The sequence below is a fragment of the Ascidia mentula genome, chromosome 1 (genome assembly GCF_947561715.1).
Source record: "Ascidia mentula chromosome 1, kaAscMent1.1, whole genome shotgun sequence".
Classification (NCBI taxonomy): Eukaryota; Metazoa; Chordata; class Ascidiacea; order Phlebobranchia; family Ascidiidae; genus Ascidia; species Ascidia mentula.
Window position 1 is genome coordinate 7,737,200 of NC_138566.1, and position 18,819 is coordinate 7,756,018.

The 18,819-nt window shown below is 36.8% G+C and overlaps 4 protein-coding genes across 4 annotated transcripts; all 4 read left to right on the forward strand.

Moving 5' to 3' along the window:
• The first annotated feature begins 1,721 nt into the window (after positions 1–1,721).
• On the forward strand, positions 1,722–3,320 carry LOC145902577 (lysosomal aspartic protease-like). The gene is made up of 7 exons (XM_082990647.1): positions 1,722–1,855; positions 1,987–2,134; positions 2,187–2,310; positions 2,391–2,503; positions 2,856–3,004; positions 3,120–3,217; positions 3,271–3,320. Exons 1-7 carry the CDS (start codon positions 1,803–1,805, stop codon positions 3,318–3,320), a joined length of 735 nt encoding a protein of 244 aa, XP_082846773.1. The 5' UTR covers positions 1,722–1,802.
• Positions 3,321–6,708: 3,388 nt separating this feature from the next.
• On the forward strand, positions 6,709–8,788 carry LOC145902669 (cathepsin D-like). Its single transcript, XM_082990768.1, has 8 exons — positions 6,709–6,761; positions 6,893–7,040; positions 7,093–7,216; positions 7,297–7,403; positions 7,942–7,946; positions 8,006–8,099; positions 8,158–8,421; positions 8,603–8,788. The coding sequence occupies exons 1-8, from the start codon at positions 6,709–6,711 to the stop codon at positions 8,786–8,788; spliced, it is 981 nt and encodes a 326-aa protein (XP_082846894.1).
• Positions 8,789–10,019: 1,231 nt separating this feature from the next.
• On the forward strand, positions 10,020–12,026 carry LOC145902751 (uncharacterized). Its single transcript, XM_082990885.1, has one exon. The coding sequence runs from the start codon at positions 10,020–10,022 to the stop codon at positions 12,024–12,026; it is 2,007 nt and encodes a 668-aa protein (XP_082847011.1).
• Positions 12,027–12,451: 425 nt separating this feature from the next.
• On the forward strand, positions 12,452–14,330 carry LOC145902859 (uncharacterized). Its single transcript, XM_082990983.1, has 7 exons — positions 12,452–12,647; positions 12,705–12,804; positions 12,917–13,215; positions 13,276–13,478; positions 13,674–13,833; positions 13,925–14,077; positions 14,314–14,330. Exons 1-7 carry the CDS (start codon positions 12,452–12,454, stop codon positions 14,328–14,330), a joined length of 1,128 nt encoding a protein of 375 aa, XP_082847109.1.
• Positions 14,331–18,819: the final 4,489 nt, after the last annotated feature.

Here is an 18,819-nt window from a genome sequence, read left to right on the forward strand (position 1 = left end):
AAGCATGTGTCCAGACACCTGAGGTTGGATCGTAAACTTCAACTGATGTGAGTGGATTACCGTAACTCCTAAATACAACCAAAGTAAATGTGTGTTTAGTTACACATCAGGAAATTCTTACTCACTTAAATGACAACTACACACATGTTCTGTATATTATCATTACTAGCAATAATTAGTAAAGTTTATTTTCTTCGGAAATTAGTAGTCAGGCTAATAATAGTCGGCTTTGCGAGAATCCCACACTTACATTTATTATCCCAGTAACCTTAAATTATGAGTAACAAACGTTACAGTGACGTCAAAATTACTACCAAAAAAAAATCAAAACGTGAACCTCACCTCAATCCACCCACAACATAAATCCTCCCATCAATAACACAAGCAGAGTGATGGCGACGAGGATATAGGAGGGGAGAAACATATTTCCATTTGTTGACCCTAGTTTCGTATTGTTCAACTGTTTGCAGGAAGTCACGATTAAAACCTCCTCCTGTCAGGTTTAAAGTCAACAAAACTTTGTTCAGGAATTTTCTTAGCTTCCTTTTTTGCATTTATATGAAATATTTGTTCATGTAACTTTAAATACATCATGTGTGAATTAAGTAATATCATTAACTGTTGTAAATGTTACACTATAGATAATTTGATGCTTTTTGGTTTAACACTAAACCAGATTTAATTTGAAGAATGTTTGGAAAGAATAAATCAACAACAAGACAAACAAGAACAAAGTAATGTTTCACACAATTGCATGATCTCCCAGCTGCGTAAGTCTTTACTTGGCGATCGTAGCTATCGTTTTGGGATCCTTAGGTTTACAGGCTTCGTAACCCAGGGCCCAACGCTTTGCCAGCTGTGCTACAGTAGCTATGCGGTTTCACGGGGTATATTGTTTGGGTCTTCTTCCAGTAGGGTTCATTTATTGGCCTCTCTGGTAAATTTGGAAAAACACTTTTCATGCGTGTTAGTCCAGGACGTGCGATTCTGACCATGTATCGCATGAAGGTTTACGTTTACGTGCATCGGAATACTAAAAGATTGAACGAATCTCTTGGGTGTGTTGTTGTTTTAATTATCATTGTTTGGGAAAAAACACACCTTGCTCTGGCTGTTAATTTTGAACTAAAGCTACACCCCTTAATATAGAAAAAACACAAACATGTTGCTCCATTTTTACACATTAGCAGTCGCTGCAACTGATCGGCAGAAATAAAGTATCTATACAGCGTTTTAATTCGAAAGACGGTATGAATCGTGTGGTGAATTTAATGCATTTGCTTGTTAAGGTTTAGTAACTCCATGGGAAGGTTAAACATTGCAATTTACAAACATTTACAGGTTTTATCCGCATCCTAGTGATTTTATTTTTTTGTGTATCGTTCATCTGTGCAGTTGTTTTTGTGTGAGAAACACGAAACACCGGTATTGTAACCGAACCGTGTTGATGAAAAGAAATGTTTTACATGCGGTTTCAGGATTGTGATTAGAAAAGATACTTGGAAGCTCACCGGTCTGTATCAACAATAACAACGCGAGAGCAACAGAAACCTAGACAATGGATTTTACTTCTTCCTAGATCAGCAACTTCTGAAACGACTTCCGTGCATTTATTGCCGAAGATTCTGTTTATGAAGTTGTTCATTGTTTCGTGTTCATCACACAATCCTTGGAAACGCGAAGGGTTTCGCATCTCGTCTCTCCTGATCACAATAGCTTATAAAATTAAAACGTTGTGCCACAGGATTAGTTTGGTATAATTTATTCAATAACTCACTGCTTTGTTGTATGTTGACACCAAGATGAAAGTTATTGTATTTCTTCTGCTGTTGGAAACATTGAGCTGCGGTCACATGTAAGTGATGCGGATTAAGGTTTTTCTTATCCAAAGCGTGCTTTGTTACATATTTACGGAAATGCTGCGCGAATTGTAAATGTCCTAGCGTTTTACCTTGTTGTTATAGTGACAGAGTAACTTGTGTTTAGTGTAAAACTTCAGAAGCACAGAAGAAAACACAGGGACGTGAAAGAACGGGGAACAGAGAACATCAAATACACACAGCACAGTAAATATGTAAAGTTCGATTCTGCTGGTGTTGGAAAAGGTCGCGAACAGCTCACCAATTACGACAATGTACGTATATGGTCATTGTACGAATAGATTAAACTATCAAGTGCTTTTTCAGACCGTATATGTTGGAGAGATCGAAATAGGGACGCCCCCTCAGTTGTTCGCTGTGCAAATTACCACATGGTCTTCATTTTTTTGGTTGCCATCAATTAAATGCAGAAGATCCGATGTTGCTTGTGGTAAGATCATCTGTTTTGTTAATTCGTTTGCAATGCAAACACTAAACCATTATTAAATACCTACAACTAATCTTCTGCAGCAAGACATCGCAAATACAACAGCAGTGCATCTTTAACCTATACTACAAATGGATTGAAATATCATGCTGAAGGTGCTGTAGTTAGTGGTTTAGTTGGCCAGGACGTGCTAATGGTGAGATGATGAAGCGATTTTTTGTACGCGATTGAAGCAAAGTTAAATTAGTATTTATCCGAAAGACACAACTCAATAATATTATAACAATATTCCTGTAGCTGCAGGATTATTTCCCGGATTGCCCATTGTTATCGCGACATTTCCTTGCCGATTCCGATATTTAAAACATTTGTTTGAGACACTTTGTAAAACAACAAAAGCATTTCGTTTGACGTTAAACTTTGAATGTTTCTTTCCTTCCTTAAACGTAAAATTTATAGGCTTAAATCTATGGATCTGCGTAAACTCAACAAATATAACCCATTGCACATTGGCAAAACAGTTGATGAAATATCCCCATACATTTTAGATCGGTGGCGTGAAGAGTTTTAACCAAACATTTGTTGAAGCAATCAGGATTTATAATGACGCTTACTCTGAAGCTCAATTTGATGGTTGCCTAGGAATTGGACATCCTGAAACATCTTTTGAAAATGGGCTAAATGTGTTTGGCCAAATGTATGTGCAGGGAGTAGTGCCATGGAATCAATTCTCATTGTATTTAAACAGGTCAAGTAGCATACTATATACAATATGTAGTTATTGTAACATTTTGAATGACGTTCGCTTTTAGGGATCCGTTTAAACGTGATGGTGGAGAGTTGTACTTGGGCGGTGTGGATCCCACAAGATTCACTGGAGAATTCAACTATCATACTGTCCAAGATGTATGTTTGTCAATTATAAGTCAATGTATGATTGAGATCCATATCATTTTAATGCAGGGCAAATGGGCAATTGCAGTGGACGGTATGAGGATTGGCAAAGACGATGACGCACAATTTTGCGTCGGTGGCTGCAACGCCGCAATCTTTGTGGAGGGTCCATGTATTTATGTATTTCAGAATGAACTCGAAAAGATTAGAACTATTCTTGGAGCTAATGACTATAATGTGATTTCCTGCTCAACGATTCCAACACTGCCGAATGTAACCATCACGCTGTCAGGAATCGACTACATACTCACACCTGAGCAGTACATATTAAAGGTAAATGGTATTACTTCGGTGTTAAACCAACTGGAGTAGATATATCGGTCGAGAAGATATAACACCTAATATGTTTATATAATGTTAAAGGATGCTGATAAGTTATATATAAATATTGTTTGCCAGAAGAGACATTTTGTATTGAATACAAAAGATTTTACGGTGAGTCGATATGTCGCAGGAGCCGACAGCATGTTTCATTGATTTCGCGGCAGTAATAGGTACGAATGGTTGGCTCATCGGCGACGTCTTCCTTGGAAATTACTACACCACTTTCGACTACGCCAATGATCGTGTGGGGTTCGCTCAATTGAACCAAGATTTCCGAGAATACCCTGATCCCGAATGAACGCAAGACGCTTGAATGATGTAAATGAGGAAGTCCTGCATTCCTTGTACGGGAGACTGTATATTATTTCAATGTAAATACCGATGTTTTGTGTGAATGTGGACTTTTCCACAACGTTGCTCTTTAACGCGAGTTCGAGAATTGACATTAACTGTACTTTTGAAAGAAGGTACAAAAAATGCAAAAAAAATGATTGCGTCATATTGAATCTTTACAAACAGACAAAATACATTGAAAACAAATCACATTGTCTGGAGTGTGAATTGCTTTTGACTTTAACTTGAAGCCACATGTTAATGATATAAACCAGGAGTTGGTCAAGTTTCTGATAACATCAACAGCCTCCAACAGGACAACAGCCTCCACTCCAAAATGTCTTCGTAAAATTGGAACAGAGAAAAGCAATAAGGAAGCAGACATGTTTGCTGAACGCGAATTAATGATTTTGAGTGGTTCAAATCAATGAAAAGGATGGTGATAATACAAGACGCAGGGCCGACTTGTCCGTTAGGTTGAGTAGGCAACCGCCAGGGCGCGCAAAACTTAGAATACGCAGACTTAACAGCGTGCCAATTTTGAATATTTTTGCTTGTTTTTTTAGAGTAGTGTCCTGGAAATAACACGAGAGCTTTGGACTTGTGTGCATAGTTTTCCCATCTAAACGTGCTTATGTTTTCATTGCATGCAGATTATTAGTGATATTACGTTATTGGAGGTAACAGCTAGGCTGAGAAACAAATTTACGGAAATTATGACGGGGCCTCTATAAGCATGTCACCGTCAAAGATCAAATGAAAGCAAGTACTTAATTTTTCTTCATGCCTTCGTCCAGTAAGGAACAAAAATTTCAACAATTGTAACAACATATGGCAAGAAAACCACCCACGAACACATGACATATACATTGCAATCCGCATGTTCAAAATCACTGAGTTTAAAACCGAACATTGACGCCGGTTTGTCGACTGCAGACACATCTTAAACAACAACAACAGTCGCATCAAAAACTGGTTTGTCAAGATCAAAAGCATGTGTCCAGACATCTGAGGTTGGATCGTAAACTTCAACTGATGTGAGTGGATTACCGTAACTCCTAAATACAACCAAAGTAAATGTGTGTTTAGTTACACATCAGAAAATTCTTACTCACTTAAATGACAACAACACACATGTTCTGTATATTATCATTCCTAGTATTCATTAGTAAAGTTTATTTTCTTCCGAAATTAGTAGTCAGGATAATAATAGTCGGCTTTGCGACAATCCCACACTTACATTTATTATCCCAGTAACCATAAATTATGAGTAACAAACGTTACAGTGACGTCAAAATTGCTACTAAAAAAATCAAAACGTGAACCTCACCTCAATCCACCCACAACATAAATCCTCCCATCAATAACACAAGCAGAGTGATGGCGACGAGGATATAGGAGGGGAGAAACATATTTCCATTTGTTAACTCTAGGTTCGTATTGTTCAACTGTTTGCAGGAAGCCACGATTTAAACCTCCTCCTGTCAGGTTTAAAGTCAACAAAACTTTGTTCAGGAATTTTCTTAGCTTCCTGTTTTGCATTTAAGTGACATGTTTGTTCATGTAACTTTAAATACATCATGTGTGAATTAAGTAATATCATTAACTGTTGTAAATGTTACACTATAGATAATTTGATGCTTTTTGGTTTAACACTAAACCAGATTTAATTTGAAGAATGTTTGGAAAGAATAAATCAACAACAAGACAAACAAGAACAAAGTAATGTTTCACACAATTGCATGATCTCCCAGCTGCGTAAGTCTTTACTTGGCGATCGTAGCTATCGTTTTGGGATCCTTAGGTTTACAGGCTTCGTAACCCAGGGCCCAACGCTTTGCCAGCTGTGCTACAGGAGCTATGCGGTTTCACGGGGTATATTGTTTGGGTCTTCTTCCAGTAGGGTTTATTTATTGGCCTCTCTGGTAAATTTGGAAAAACACTTTTCATGCGTGTTAGTCCAGGACTTGCGATTCTGACCATGTATCGCATGAAGGGTTACGTTTACGTGCATCTGAATACTAATAGATTGAACGAATCTCTTGGGTGTGTTGTTGTTTTAATTATCATTGTTTGGGAAAAAACACACCTTGCTCTGGCTGTTAATTTTGAACTAAAGCTACACCCCATAATATAGAAAAAACACAAACATGTTGCTCCATTTTTACACATTAGCAGTCGCTGCAACTGATCGGCAGAAATAAAGTATCTATACAGCGTTCTATTTCGAAAGACGGTATGAATCGTGTGGTGAATTTAATGCATTTGCTTGTTAAGGTTTAGTAACTCCATGGGAAGGTTAAACATTGCAATTTACAAACATTTACAGGTTTTATCCGCATCCTAGTGATTTTATTTTTTTGTGTATCGTTCATCTGCGTAGTTGTTTTTGTGTGAGAAACACGAAACACCGGTATTGTAACCGAACCGTGTTGATGAAAAGAAATTTTTTACATGCGGTTTCAGGATTGTGATTAGAAAAGATACTTGGAAGCTCACCGGTCTGTATCAACAATAACAACGCGAGAGCAACAGAAACCTAGACAATGGATTTTACTTCTTCCTAGATCAGCAACTTCTGAAACGACTTCCGTGCATTTATTGCCGAAGATTCTGTTTATGAAGTTGTTCATTGTTTCGTGTTCATCACACAATCCTTGGAAACGCGAAGGGTTTCGCATCTCGTCTCTCCTGATCACAATAGCTTATAAAATTAAAACGTTGTGCCACAGGATTAGTTTGGTATAATTTATTCAATAACTCACTGCTTTGTTGTATGTTGACACCAAGATGAAAGTTATTGTATTTCTTCTGCTGTTGGAAACATTGAGCTGCGGTCACATGTAAGTGATGCGGATTAAGGTTTTTCCTATCCAAAGCGTGCTTTGTCACATATTTACGGAAATGCTGCGCGAATTGTAAATGTCCTAGCGTTTTACCTTGTTGTTATAGTGACAGAGTAACTTTTGTTTAGTGTAAAACTTCAGAAGCACAGAAGAAAACACAGGGACGTGATAGAACGGGGAACAGAGAACATCAAATACACACAGCACAGTAAATATGTAAAGTTAGATTCTGCTGGTGTTGGAAAAGGTCGCGAACAGCTCACCAATTACGACAATGTACGTATATGGTCATTGTACGAATAGATTAAACTATCAAGTGCTTTTTCAGACCGTATATGTTGGAGAGATCGAAATAGGGACGCCCCCTCAGTTGTTCGCTGTGCAAATTACCACATGGTCTTCATTTTTTTGGTTGCCATCAATTAAATGCAGAAGATCCGATGTTGCTTGTGGTAAGATCATCTGTTTTGTTAATTCGTTTGCAATGCAAACACTAAACCATTTTTAAATACCTACAACTAATCTTCTGCAGCAAGACATCGCAAATACAACAGCACGGCATCTTTAACCTACACTACAAATGGATTGAAATATCATGAAGGTGTAGTTAGTGGTTTAGTTGGCCAGGACGTGCTAATGGTGAGATGATGAAGCGATTTTTTGTACGCGATTGAAGCAAAGTTAAATTAGTTTTTATCCGAAAGATATAACTCAATTATATTATAACAATATTCCTGTAGCTGCAGGATTATTTCCCGGATTGCCCATTGTTATCGCGACATTTCCTTGTCGATTCCGATATTTAAAACATTTGTTTGAGACACTTTGTCAAACAACAAAAGCATTTCGTTTGACGTTAAACTTTGAATCTTTCTTTCCTTCTTAAAACGTAAAACTTATAGGCTTAAATCTATGGATCTGCGCAAAATCAACAAATATAACCCATTGCACATTGGCAAAACAGTTGATGAAATATCCCCATACATTTTAGATCGGTGGCGTGAAGAGTTTTAACCAAACATTTGTTGAAGCAATCAGGATTTATAGTGACACTTACTCTGAAGCTCAATTTGATGGTTGCCTAGGAAACATCTTTTGAAAATGGGCTAAATGTGTTTGGCCAAATGTATGTGCAGGGAGTAGTGCCATGGAATCAATTCTCATTGTATTTAAACAGGTCAAGTAGCATACTATATACAATATGTAGTTATTGTAACATTTTGAATGACATTCGCTTTTAGGGATCCGTTTAAACGTGATGGTGGAGAGTTGTACTTGGGCGGTGTGGATCCCACAAGATTCACTGGAGAATTCAACTACCATACTGTCCAAAATGTATGTTTGTCAAATATAACTCACAAGTATGATTGTAATCCATATCACTATAATGCAGGGGGCATGGGAAATTGCCATGGACGGTATGAGGATTGGAAAAGAAGATGACGCACAATTTTGTGTCGGTGGCTGCAACGCCGTAATCGTTGTGGGGTATCCATGTATTTATGTATTTCAGCATGAAATCGGAAAGATTAGAACTATTCTTGGAGCTAATGACTATGGTGTGATTTCCTGCGCAACGATTCCAAAACTGCCGAATGTAACCATCACGCTGTCAGGCATCAACTACATACTCACACCTGAGCAGTACATATTAAAGGTAAATGGTATTACTTCGGTGTCAAACCAACTGGAGTAGATATATCTGTCGAGAAATTATAACACCTAATATGTTTATATAATGTTGAACGGTGCTGATAAGTTATACATATTGTATTGTTTGCCAGAAGAGACATTTTGTATTAAATACAAAGATTTTACGGTGAGGCGATATGTCACAGGAGCCGACAGAATGTCTTATTGGTTTCGGGGCAGTAATAGATATGATGACTTGGTTCATCGGCGACGTCTTCCTTGGAAATTACTACACCACTTTCGACTACGCCAATGATCGTGTGGGGTTCGCTCAATTGAACCAAGATTCCGAGAATACCCTGATCCCGAATGAAAGCTGGACGCTTGAATGATGTAAATGAGGAAGTCCTGCATTCCTTGTGCGGGAGACTGTATATTATTTCAATGTAAATACCGATGTTTTGTGTAAACGTTTTCATTGAAGTTTCTTCGACTTCCCAGATAGCAAGGCTTAGTTGGGTAACCGTTGGCCAACACCTTTTTGGTTGGCGTTGGCTAATCGTCTAAATATATAATTGGACAAACGTTGGTAAACTGTTAGTATTCAAAGTCAAAATTTCCTTGAATTTCGTAAAATTGGTTGATATGTAAAGGAATTAGAAATCCATGGGTGTTTATTTGGTCGAACTGTTTGAAGTCTATACACAAACTCACTAGCATTTCCCCAACGATGGCGCTTTGTCGTAGATTTTCTGTTGCAGCGCGCCAATGTTGGCACTATATGTATCACATTTTGTTGTTAAAATTTTTGTGCGACTTGATGTGATATACGCAGTTGTGTACAATATTTACTACAAAGTCTTTTAACACAATGAAGTATAAATTTTTAGACGTAAGGTTTTTTTCCGACCAAACAGTTTGGTTTTTAGTGGTTTGACTTTTATCATTTTGGAAATAGTTACTACAAAGTAAAACTAGCAACAAATTTTGTTTAGGCGCCGTAAATAGCGTTTTTTTCGATTAAAAAATGCTTTGCGGCAATGAAATTTTCAAAGCATTTAGACAATTTATGATTTCTATGAGTTGCACGCCTCGTCATTCGATTTCGCGCCCTTTCTTTCCTTTCGGTGGACAAAAGCAACGACGAAGGTTGGCATTAAAACTATGTTAAATTTTTGTTAACTTCATGTAAATGGAAGTTTTTAATTAATGTATAAATGTGCTATACTCTGCCGTTTTGTAATATATTAGTGTATATTAATGATGACCAATTAATGTAAAAAGAAGGTGACAAAAAGATGCACATGGTACAGAAAAGCCAACAAAATATTTGCTATGCTATACATTGGAACCAATCTTGGCTACACTTTCTTCTAGCTATTATATATTGTAGCAAATTTTGTGCTGTGCCACTGTTGGTGCATTTGCCTTGTTCTCTTAGAAACATTGGCCATTAAAAATTGTATGTCAAAGTTTAAATTTACCAGGTTCTTTTTGGTTGGTCTTATTTTGTATGCTTTTTTAAACAAAGCTGCATGTATTCAGATTTAGTAAAATTCAACAATTGTTATATGTGGTTGTACAACTGCAATAAAAAACTAAGTGTGTTATTTTGTAATGATAATGGTTCCAAGAGAAAAATCGTATTGGACAATTCGACGTAAAGTTAAGCAAAAAGTTCAAGAGTGCTGTATGGAAATTGCTTCACAAAACGAAGCTTCCCCAAATCTCCATCCTCAAATTTTGGATTCTAATGAAAATGATGATTGTTGTTTGGAAAGTAGTGGTAGTAGTTTAAACCATTCTACTTATGATGTTAGTGCAAGTTCAAGTGACAATGAGTCAGTTGAAGAGAAACATTCAGATGATAATATGCTTTCTATAGACCTGGGTTTTAAAAATGATGCTGATAATTTCAACTTGCAGGCTGAAATTGCTTTGTGGGCAACTTCCTGCAAAATTACCCAATGTGCATTACATTCTTTGTTGAGTATTTTAAGAGTAAAACTTCCTGACCTTCCCAAAGATCCGCGCACATTGCTGGGCACATGTACATCATACAAAACAAAAAAAATTTCAAATGGGGAATATTACCACTTTGGAATTGGTACACGTATTTGTGAAGAGTTAAAACAGGTTTCTTTTTTGCCTGAATGTGGCAGCACTTTAAGACTGCAAATAAATATTGACGGGCTTCCACTGTTTAAAAGTACCAATGATCAATTTTGGCCCATTTTGGGAATGTTAAGGGATTTTTCAAACAAAAAACCATTTCTTATTGGCATTTACCATGGCCTGACAAAACCAAAACCAATTAGTGCCTATCTTGAGGACTTTATCAATGATATGACATCCATTCAGAAAGATGGTCTACTGTTTAGCAACAGGCAGTACAGTGTTATTTTATCAGCAGTTATATGTGATGCCCCGGCTCGGTCAGTGGTCAAATGTGTTAAGCAACACAATGGATATGCAGGTTGTGACAAGTGCACGGATCATGGCACTTGGATAAATCATAGAATGACCTTTCAACAGCATGCAGAACTGAGAACAGATTCTTCTTTTAAAGATATGATAGATGAAGAACACCATATGTCCAAGTCACCGCTTTTGTCACTTGATATCGGAATGGTCTCCAACTTTCCTTTGGATTATATGCATTCAGTGTGCTTGGGTGTAATGAAGCGCTTAATATTTTTATGGTCAAAAGGCCCATTGCCAATGCGAGTCAGTAGTCGACATATAAAAAGTATATCTGAGTCCTTGGTGTCTTTACGGCAGTATATACCCAGTGAATTTGCCCGGCGACCCAGAGGTTTAAATGAGTTTGAAAGATGGAAGGCAACAGAATTTCGTCAGTTTTTGCTGTATACTGGCCCAGTTGTGTTAATTGATATTTTGGATCCTGATGTGTACAAAAACTTCATGCTTTTACATGTCGGAATATTGATACTTGCAAGTCCAAATTTACTTACACTACGTGATTACGCACACAAATTGCTAACAGCTTTTGTTCAGCACTATTCTGCCTTATATGGAGCTGACAGCATTGTGTATAATGTACACAGTTTAATACACATCAGTGAAGATGCTAGAATTCATGGTCCTCTTGATACATTCTCATCATTTCCTTTTGAAAACTATTTACAATCCTTAAAGAAAATGGTTCGTAAACCACAGTCTCCACTGCAACAAGTTCTACGACGCCTTTCTGAGCAAAGTTTAACTCCACCAAGCAGCGAAAAACCAGTAAAATTTCTTCACCAACATAGCAATGGTCCTTTGCCCGCCGAATGTGATTGTAATATGCTACAATACAAAAAACTGCAATTTCCTCAGTACACGATTGGTCTGCATGAAAGAGATAATTGTTTTAGAATTAATGGTCAAGTTTCCCTAATCCGTAATATACTGGTGTCACCACATGACAGTAAAAATTTGGTGTTTGTGTATGAAAATTTTATTGATCCTAAACATTTTTATTCTTATCCTGCAACTTCAGCTAATTTTGGAGCTTATTATGTTTGCTGTATGTCTGGAAAATGGCAAACTGCCCTGCTATCTGAAATTGAGCACAAGTTTGTTCGTCTTCCCTGCAACAATGGATATTTTGTTCTTCCAGAGCTTTAGTGACATTTTGCTGCTGGATTTAGGTTTCTTTTTGTATTAGTTTAAATTTTTGGATGCAAATTGCTTTTACTTGCAAAATTGATTTTGAAGTCTAAATACACTGTTCAAAGTATTATTGCAGTATATTATTTCCACTCATTTAATGCTTTATTACTCTTGAGAATTTGATTTTGAGATTGTGTTTTGGGTCACCATGGTGTTTCTATTGTTTCATTAGACTTTATAGTCCCGGCTGTTTTTGACTTTTTTAAAGTCTTATCAAAACTATACATATGTGGGGATAATGCCATAAACCCCCCCTAAAATACTATGGTATCTGTGTTTAACTATGTAAATATTTACATAATAGGTCATAGCTGCTTATTAACTATGCATGTTGATGCCATTTTTTTTATTGTTGCAGATTTCTTGAGAGAGCAACTGAAATGTATGCTGTAGTTGAATTCTCCCAGCATGATGGTGTGGAAATAATTCCACAATCATGGTTGGAAAATGAGGGTCAGTGCTGCCGCTGGCCTCCATTTCAAGATAATGCAAAAATTACCAAAGCTGTAAAAAATCAAATACATGCACTTCCATCCTGGCCCAAGTATGGCATCGAAAGAATAATGTACCAAACTGGTTAGTCATAAAGTTTTTTTTTTACATTTAGCCCATTTTAATGTTATTTATGCGCAGATTCGTATTTAAAAGCACGTGAGAAATTAAAGTTGGCTGAAGACTTCTCTGATCTTCAAACGGATACAGACCACACTCCAAGAGCAAAGCGTAAAAAGAGGCAAGAGGATGTTGGCATAGTTTGTATTAAAAGATAAACTGCTGCAGTGTGTGTATGCGGATACTATATATCATACCCACATATCTGTCATCACTTTAAATTGTTTGTTTAGACCAGTCATCCGATATGATGATGAAGACTCTGAAGATGAATTGCCCCACCCTAAAAAGCGTTCTGCACCAGTTATTCCGCTGTTAAGGACAAGCAGTGCTGTTACAGAAAGTCAATTAAGAGAGCAACTGCTTAACAATGAAGTAGTTACCTCAGAGAGACACCGAATTTTAAGCTCATCTGATGAAACTATCGAGGTTTCCCCATCATCATCAATTGAATCGACAAGAAGGCACTTGAAAAGCAAAACTGCCCCCACACACAGAAATGCTGGTAGGCCTAATTACACAACACCCACAAGTAAGCGATTTAAATTTTTTTTAAAAAGTGTTTATAATTGGTACCTTGACATGTTTACAGCTGTTGAAAAAAAGATTCTTGCCAGTTTGGAGCAAATAAAGTTACAAATTTCAAATAACACATCTCTTATTCGATCATTGACCAATGCCAATTCACTGTCGGAGGTATTACTGCCACCTGGAATTGAACTTCCTTTGGACAAAATGGAAACTGTAAACACTGTTGAAGAACTTTTATGTGACAGTAAAACAGAAAAACAGCTGGTAAGTTTATCATATAGTTTATAATGGTTTAGCGGCAAATAAAAACAATGCTAAACTCTCATCATCCATAATGTTGTGTGCATGCTAGACATAAAATTGTTAGTAGAGGGCAATTGTGTATTCAAATATCCAACTCTACTTTTACAGTGGCACTTCTGTTATTAAATGATGTATTTGTTGCTTGTACAAATTTAGACATCATTCCTCGGCAGCATAGGCGGAAAAGATGTGGCAAACACAACCAGAAATATCATGTGCCACCTTTTGGCGAATACTGTAGCACAACAATTTAATATGAAGGGTAAAGGTTCAAAGCGACCCTTCTTACTTCTGAAGCTGCATAGAGTTGTCCAAAGTAAGAACATAGCAAAACATAGTGGACCGAAATCTACAGAGACTGCTTTGTTAAATGTTCACCTAATATTACCAATAATTATTTTTTGTAGATGCTGTTCGGAAAAATCACCGAACAGCTACAGCAACAGGTGCTGAGATTGATGATATTATTAAAGATTGGCTGCGCTTCGCTAAAGACAGAGGTGGGGGGCGGAAAGAGAGAGAAAGAAAAAAGTTGATTAACGAGCTCAATGAAAGTGCAGGTCATTACCAGTTTGTAAAAAACTATGTAATACAATTTGTCACTTTCAACTTGCCTGTCTGCCTAATATTGTGTGCATTGGATTTGAATTCATGTTTCATCTTGAATAATTTAAATGTAATCTCTCTGATTTCAGTAAAATAAGTACACTCAAATGTACCTATTACTCTAAGTAAGTAAATTAAACTTTTTGATTGTCAATGGATAAGTCTTATTATTTTTTGCATTTTATTACAGACACATCTTTGCCGTGATCCCCAAAGAGACTGGGATTATTCGTTTTTAATAAATTTTGTTGCAACAATACGTTGTGTGCTGTTGTTGGCCCGTTGTAGGCAATTATGATTGTTTGCTAATGTTGGTTCGACGATGGCGAAAGTTTGAGGCATTACTGTTGATAGTTGGGGGCACGTTGGTTGTTCCAATTGATGTTCAAAGAATAGTTGGGCCGAGGTTGGTCCAAGGTTTGCGCCAACTGGCAGCCTACCATGGGCCGATGAGCAAAAACACATTACTCCAACGTTGTACCGATGAAGTTGGGCCGATTAAAACCAACCGTAAGACCAACGTAATGCCGATCAAAAAATGTTATCTGGGTTAGATTAGTTGGTTGAAATAAACGTAGAATTAACGGTGACGTCACAAATGAACTGCAGGTGGGCAAAAAGTTAGTTACGAAAAGCCGGTGAGGTTGTGATGACGACGTCGTTATATTATAATTTTGTCGAATGCGCCATAAAATTAATGGAATTGTTCAGGTTTAAATCAAGAGTAGTTTTGTTTTCAAAACATCACTACATACTCGACGTTGCCAAAGGAGTCCGAGGTGTGATATTTTTTGGTATCTCAGACTCTAACCATATATCATGGACTTCGATTCCACAACGTTGCTCTTCAACGCGAGTTCGAGAATTGGCATTCTCTGTATTTTTGAAAGAAGGTACAAAAAATGCAAAAAAAATGATTACATCATACTGAATCTTTACAAACAGACAAAATACATTGAAAACAAACCACATTGTCTAGAGGGTGAATTGCTTTTGACTTTAACTTGAAGCTACATGTTAATGATATAAACCAGGAGTTGGTCAAGTTTCTGCTACATCAACAGCCTCCAACATGAAATAATTGAATTAGGAAAAATTACCTTTTCCTTGCCGTAAGTCTTCGTAAAATTGGAACAGAGAAAAGCAATAAGGAAGCAGACATGTTTGCTGAACGCGAATTAATGATTTTGAGTGGTTCAAATCAATGAAAAGGATGGTGATAATACAAGATGCAGGGCCGACTTGTCCGTTAGGTTGAGTAGGCAACCGCCAGGGCGCGCAAAACTTAGAATACGCAGACTTAACAGCGTGCCAATTTTGAATATTTTTGCTTGTTTTTTTAGAGTAGTGTCCTGGAAATAACACGAGAGCTTTGGACTTGTGTGCATAGTTTTCCCATCTAAACGTGCTTATGTTTTCATTGCATGCCGATTATTAGTGATATTACGTTATTGGAGGTAACAGCTAGGCTGAGAAACAAATTTACGGAAATTATGACGGGGCCTCTATAAGCATGTCACTGTCAAAGATCAAATGAAAGCAAGTACTTAATTTTTATTCATGCCTTCGTCCAGTAAGGAACAAAAATTTCAACAATTGTAACAACATATGGCAAGAAAACCACCCACGAACACATGACATATACATTGCAACCCGCATGCTAAAAATCACTGAGTTTAAAACCGAACATTGACGCCGGTTTGTCCACTGCAGACACATCTTAAACAACAACAACAGTCGCATCAAAAACTGGTTTGTCAAGATCAAAAGCATGTGTCCAGACATCTGAGGTTGGATCGTAAACTTCAACTGATGTGAGTGGATTGCCGTAACTCCTAAATACAACCAAAATAAATGTGTGTTTAGTTACAGATCAGGAAACTCTTACTCACTTAAATGACAACAACACACATGTTCTGTAATATCATTGCTAGTGTTCATTAGTAAAGTTTACGTTTCATCCGAAATTACTAGTCAGGCTAATAATAGTCGGCTTTGCTAGAATCCCACACTTACATTTATTATCCCAGTAACCATAAATTATGAGTAAAAACACACAAGTATACCGGTACGGTTTAAATGCCAATTTGTGAAATGATGTTGCAGGGGCAATTTTGTGCATGCAGTGTTTGCAGCTGGTCAATTTACATTTTATGTAAACGTATATAATCAATTACCCATATTTGTATGTATAATTTTATTAATTATTGTTACAAAAACCTCAATACTAGCTGTGGCTATTTATGTCAAGGCATATTATGGTTCACACTTTCCACAAAATCTAACTATACTGACACTGAAATACACAACTTGCATTAATATGATCACAACTGGTTTTAAATGTAAAAAACAAACCAGATTTCACTTGTTTTTGTTGTTGTAGGTCAGCATGTATGTACTTATAGCATTTTTAATATTGTATAATAGTATAATCAATTAAAATTCATGTTTTTTGGTTGTTTGTTTTCCTGATGGTTTGTTTACAGGTTGTGATGTACTCAGACCTAACACAAATGAAATATATATTTTTTGTACAGACTTGCATAAACCTTTCTTTTGTACACTTAACAGATTGATCGGCTCAGTGGTGCAAATGAAACCAAACTGAGACAGATGATTGAGACACACCTGTAAAAAAGTGATGGAATTCGGTGTAAATATATTACAGCTATAACCATTCTAGAAAATTGGAATTATAACCATGTAAAACAGCACTGTCTTATCAACTGGTTGTTTATATTGCTTCAATGAGTAAATCTTGTTTTGGAGTTAAGCTTTTTGAAAAATAGGAAAAACTACTGCATGTAAATGAATTGCTGTTTACTCTTTTTATAAAAAAATGTTCCTTGCTTAGGAGGTTGGGTTCTCTTTCGGATAAAAAGTTTTTGCACTTCCACTAATTAATACAGCAGTGGCGTTTGAATTTGTTTGGTTGCAATTATCGTGGTTATTAATGAAAATCTTAACATTGATGTACACTTTGGAACATATAGCCATACAGTAAAGTAAAGGCCAAAACTGTTCTTCTCCGGTCGGATAAAAATTGTGCAAGGATAAAAGTATTTGGGATGTTAATAATTAAATGTAGGCTAGATAAAAACAACGCATCTAGGCTGGAAGTGTTTGAAGACTGGGTAAAGTTTTCCTAAAATGAGAAAACAAAGTTGGTTAAGTTAACAATTAGGGACATAGCCACTAGCTTCTAAACGGAAGGGCGTTCCGGCTTCTGTTAACTACTAGGTCATACCAAGGTAGAATTCAGAAACCAAACACGACGACAAACTACACTTCCAATAGTGGCTTAATAATGACCCTTTGTGACTGTTTCTTGTTTTGTGGAAGGTCAAGCAGGGTATTATTACAAAACAACGATGAAAAGGGTATTGTTCGGGTGATATTACACAACAACAAAGTGAATAGCACATATCTTAAAATAAAGAAAACGGCATTTTGAATTGTAGTCTACCCCATTGTTATTGTCAATAGTTGGCATCAAAGGTCATACAATCACTTACACAGGTTTGCGCAAATATTAAACAAAGGCCTTCAGTACCACCGGAAGTCTGAATAGCGAAACAGATTCCGCAGCCAGCAAGAATTCTGGCTAACATTTATAAATAAAAGAACGAATGGTTTCTACAGAACAAAGAGACTTCATGGATTGAATATAGGCTATAAGCTGTCACATTTTCAAACAATAGCAGTGTAGTACATTTATTGTCCCGCAACCTTTTTTAACTGATGTGGCTCACAAAAACTTTCATAATACGGCGGCCAACTCACCAAAATTGCAGGAGATTAGACGTCAAAATAGACGATCTCCATTTAGGTGCGTTATTGTGAGCGAGTTGTGGATCATCAGCCTTAGCGAATTATGCAACTATTGCTAAAAGCAAAAGGTTGTGAAAAATGCTTTGAAAAATTTAAATACCATGGGTTGCGATGAATTGGTATAATATACGGTGATGTAGATTGCTTGCGATGTAATTGTATAATAGGAGATGGCCATATAAAGTGGCTGCGAGGACGGCGATAAAGGACAAAACGGGCATATTCACATCTTATGCGCACGGTTGCAATAAAATAAGGCCAAACGTATGACGGATTTGTGACAAATAACCTGGGTCAAAACTTGACGACCGAAATCAATTTTATTTCATAGGGAATCGATTTTCAGTTTATTGCAACCAAAATTTACACAAACACAGACATTTTAAAATGGAAGGTGAAGCAGACGGATTTTATTTTTGTGATAATTACTCTGAAGCTTTGATTTGGTTTCGACGAGAGCTCGACTACAGATTAAGGGAGTTGCCCAAGCGCACAACCAATGAGCATTTTGCGTCAATTTACCATTACCTTGCCGGATGTCGTCGTTAAATTGGAAAAATTTAAATTGAAAAAATACACAGACTTAACAGCGTGCCTGTTTTAAATATTTTTACTTGTTTATTTAGAGTAGTGTCCTGGAAATAACATGAGAGCTTAAATCTAAGAAATGTGCTTACTTTGGACTCGTGCGCTTTGTTTTTCCTTCTAAACGTTCTTATGTGTTCATTGTATGCCGATTATTAGTGATATTATTGGAGGTAACAGCCAGAATAAAAAACAAATTTACGGAAATTATGGTTGTGCCTTCATGCTATAGTTTAGCGTCAAACATCAAATTAAGGCAAAACTTAATTTTTGTTTGAGA